Genomic DNA, 4297 nt, shown 5'->3' with positions numbered 1-4297 from the left:
CCCCAAAACCGGGGCTTACTACCTGAAGCAACTGGGGGATGCGAGTAATAAGCTCGTTGCCCAGGCTCAGGAGTTGAAGACGTTAAGGGACAATATGGTTCCGGCGAACCTGTCCCACAGCAGGAGGCTTGCGGAAAAGGCGGCGACTGAGGAGTTTAAAAACGCCCCATCCGCAAGCCTTCCCAGCGAGGTGTTCGATGCTATCAATAGCATCAATTTGGTCGCGGATAAGTCCACGAACCTGAAAGGCGAACATCGAGGCCTATTGAATAAGGGTGCGGCCCGCATCAAGGCTGCGGTGACAGCTCTTGTCGAAAGGTATGAGGCCCCGGAGGTGGACTTGACAAGAGATGTAGAAATGGAATCTCTAAGAGAGCGATTAACGGTTCAGGAAAAAGAGATGGAGACCTTGCGACGTGAGAGGGCACAAATAGAGCAGGCGCGACACGAAGAACGGACTCAAAACGAGTCCCTTCAAAAGGAACTGCGTGAGCTCCGCTCTGAAATAGAACGTCTCAAGTCGCAACGGGCTCCTGAGGAACGCGTACATCCACCGTCAACGTCTAGGTCGAGGCCAGCTTTCGACAGGGAGGCAAGAGGCCTCTCCCACCGGCGTTTACCACATCGTCGGAGGTCGAGGACGAAGATATAGAGATGGCCGAGACATTTGGCGTTGAGATTAATCGCCCGGTCGAAAAGACGAAGGATGGGGATGAGAACGCCTGCACAAGGGGTAGAGTTCTCGCAGACATTGCGAAGAACGGAATGCCCCCTGTGATCCGTCCAGAGGTTCAGGGAGTCAGGCGGATCATTGATCCCGCTATCCCTGCCGCAGGATCGAGAGAAAATACCCCCGGCACAACAACTGCCGCCTCAACAATGGAGGACAGACTAGCAAAAATGCTGGTCCTCTTTATTGAGGAAAAAGTGAAGAAGATGAGCAATCAGCTGATGGAGCGTGTCAACCGAATGGTCGCCCCTCTTGCACCTAAGGGAGGAACAGCCCCCTCTCAGACAATCGCGAAACCGTCTTTCCCGTCGCGCGGGTCTGATGTACAAAATCAGAACGGGGGGGGGGAAGCCCGCGGATGGGGACGAAAGGACCCCCAGGGGAAAAAAGGGAAAGAAAAAGAAGAAAAAAAAGGGCAAGAAGGGGGCAAAGGAGCAGTCCGCTCCTGCAGCAGCTGCATCCGTCGGAACACGGACGCAAAGGCCGGGACCCGCGAGTGCTCTTGCCGTGGAGGGAGCGTCACGGAAGCCCCCTGGGGCTGCTGAGACCAGAGCGAGAGAATCTTCCGCTGGGGCTACCGGGAACAACTGGGCTCAGGCCGTTGGGCGCAAAGCCCAAAAAGCCGCAAGGCCCACTTCCTCGTCCGGGGCGGCTACACCGTCGGGAGGGACTCGGCCCGCTGGACCTTTGGCTGGGAACACCAGAACCGGGATGAACCAAGGAAAAAAGGGGAGGAAAGATGCGCCCCTCCCCTCTTCATCCCGGTCCGCTAAGAAGAGGAGAAGAACGCCACGCACTGCGGCGGTCACGCTAACGTGTCCGCCGGATGACTACACAGAGTGTATGGCGTTGGTCCGTTAGCGAATCGTGCTGACGGACCTTGGAATCACCAAGACGCCAAACGTTAGGCGGACTGCGACCGGCGGCATCAGTCTGGAGCTATCTGGTCAGGGTAGCTTTGAAAAGGCTGATGCCCTGGCCGCTAGGATGGCGGACGTACTCTCGGGAAGAGAGGGGGTCTGGGTTGGTCGCCCCGTGACGACAGCCGATCTTCGTCTGACGAGCTTTGAGGGATCGGTGCTGGAGAGCGAAATCAGACACGCGGTGGCGATGAACGGCTGCGCGCCGCCGATGAGCGTGCACGTTGGGCCCATACGTAAGGGGCCCAACGGCTTGTGCACGGTTGTGGTGCGTTGTCCACTCGCTGCCGCCAATGCGATCGCCTGCATGGGGCGTCTAACGCTGGGGTGGTCTTTGCCTCGGGTGGCGATGCTGGAGAGAAGGCCTCTCCAGTGCTTCCGCTGCCTCGAGCTGGGACACACTAGGGCGACCTGTCCTAGCGAGGTGGACCGCACCGGCACGTGTTACCGGTGCGGCAAGATGGGGCATCCTGCGCGTGCCTGCCAAGCTCCCGTGAGATGCGCCGTGTGCGCGGGGAAGGGTCTTCCCCAGGACCACAGGGTCGGGGGTCCCGCGTGCACTGGGTGCAAAAGCAAGAGCAAGGCTCGCCGCGCGAAAAAGAGAAAAGGCGGGCAGCCTCCCCCGACGCGCGATCCCGCACGGTCGACCTCCGGGGCCTTAACCCGGGCTGGGACCAAAAGGAAGGCGCAGACAGACCTCAAAGTTACTGGCTTTGAGGTCACACACGCGGGGAAAAAGGTAGCAGGCCTGGCGATTGAGGGGACCGTAGCTGCGGAGCCCCCAAAACCGCAGAGGCTGCCGAGGGTCAAGTTGGCCTTGACATCGACGACGACCGTCGCAACGTCGCTGCCGGAACGGATGGAAGTCGAACAAACCGTCGACCTAACCGAGACGGACAATCTAAATCCACCTTACTGTCCTCCCCTTGTGGACAAGGATGTCAGGGCATTACAAGAGGTGAAAAAACCGCCAATGACCCTCCGTTCGAAATGGAGTTCGAGGAGGATGTCCCGCCGTCGTCGTCGAGAGATGCAGGGACGGAGGCGGACGAGGATACAGGGGATGCCACCCCGATAAACAATGAAGAGGAGAAACCGGAGGATCGGGTGGGTTACATTTAAATGACCCTCAAAATCCTCCAGGCGAACTTGAACCACGCCCGCGCGGCCCAGGACTTATTCTGCCAGGTCTTGGCCGAGCGCGGGTGTGGCTTGGGTATCGTAGCGGAGCCGTATCGCGTACCCCATAATCACCCTTGTTGGTTTAGCGACAAGGGTGGCTCCGCTGCGATAACAGTGAGAGCAACGCCGACGTCCCCCCCCGTGCAGCCTTAAATGTGCGGGGGAGGGCTTCGTTGCCATTGAGTACGGGCCCCTCTGCGCGGTGGCGATTTATGCCCCTCCCAGTTGGACCCGTGCTAGATACGGGCAGCTCCTCGCCGAGGTCGAGGGCTGCGTGCGATCATGCACAACTGGCCGGGTCCTGGTCGCGGGGGACTTCAACGCGAAGTCCGCATTATGGGGTTCCCCGCGGACCGATTACAGGGGCGACGTCACCGAACGGTGGGCGGCGGGTCTTGGCCTCTGCTTGGCAAACAGAGGCCGGGAGAGCACGTGCGTGCGGGAGCGGGGGGGGGTCCATCGTGGACCTCACGTGGGCCACGCCCCTCGTCTCTCGCGACTTACACAATTGGCGGGTGGTCTCTGACATGGAGACCCTCTCGGACCACCAGTACATTGAAATGGTGGTCCGGGGAAGCCCGCCGGGCCTGCTCACTCGCCGTCTAGCCGCTGGCAGAAAACAGCGCAGATGGGCCCTTAAGAAGTTGGACGCAGACCTTTTACAGGCTGCGATCCTGGCCCTCACGTGGGGCAGAGAGGTCGCGAATCTCGAAGGGGCAGAGGCCGACATAGATGGCGTCGACGAAATCGCTGGGGACATGGTGAGGTTGGTGTCGCGCGCGTGTGACGTGGCCATGCCCCGGTTCACGCCAATGCCCCCTCGTAGACGGGCGTATTGGTGGACGGAGGAGTTGGCCGCTCTTAGGCGCTCCTCCGTCCGCGCTAAGCGCCAATGGAGAAGAGCGCGTGCCGGACGACGCGGTGGCGACGCCCTCTCCGAGGAGGAGGCCGGGCGGGCCTGGCGCTCCGCCCGCCAGGACCTAGCCCGTGAGATTTGCGCGGCCAAGGAGCGGGCCTGTAAGGAGCTCCTCGACAGTGTGAACGAGGATCCATGGGGGCGCCCCTATAGGCTTGTGTTGAACAGGTTGAAGCCGTGGACGCCCCCGCTGACGGAGTCGCTGGCCCCCGAGTTCGTTGGACGAATAGTCCGCGAACTATTCCCCCCCGCGGATGTGGGGGAAATTAACTTTCCCCCCACCGCCCATTATGAGTGGGAGGGAGCTTGGGAGGTCGGCGACGATGAGCTGTCGAGGGCTCTTAAGAGGGTCAGAAGGGGCAAAGTCCCTGGCCCTGACGGCATTCCGGGTCGCGCGTGGACCGGCGACATGAGGCGGGTATATACTGCCTGCATGCGAGCCGGTAGGTTCCCCCGAGAATGGAAAATGGCCAGCCTGGTGCTCCTGCCAAAGCCGGGCAATTCTCCGGACCAGCCCGGCGCATACCGTCCCATATGCCTGCTGGACGA

The 4297-nt window shown here is 60.8% G+C and overlaps 1 protein-coding gene across 1 annotated transcript; it reads left to right on the top strand.

Moving 5' to 3' along the window:
• Positions 1-94: 94 nt before the first annotated feature.
• LOC112464106 lies at positions 95-652 on the top strand. The gene has a single exon (XM_025030905.1). It carries the CDS (start codon positions 95-97, stop codon positions 650-652), a length of 558 nt encoding a protein of 185 aa, XP_024886673.1.
• The last annotated feature ends 3645 nt before the right edge of the window (positions 653-4297 follow it).

This window comes from Temnothorax curvispinosus, unplaced genomic scaffold (genome assembly GCF_003070985.1).
Source record: "Temnothorax curvispinosus isolate PA1 unplaced genomic scaffold, ASM307098v1 QBEX01013917.1, whole genome shotgun sequence".
In the NCBI taxonomy this organism is placed as follows: Eukaryota; Metazoa; Arthropoda; class Insecta; order Hymenoptera; family Formicidae; genus Temnothorax; species Temnothorax curvispinosus.
The sequence above is the reverse complement of the archived record's forward strand: the minus strand, read 5'-3'. Positions and strand labels throughout refer to the sequence as shown.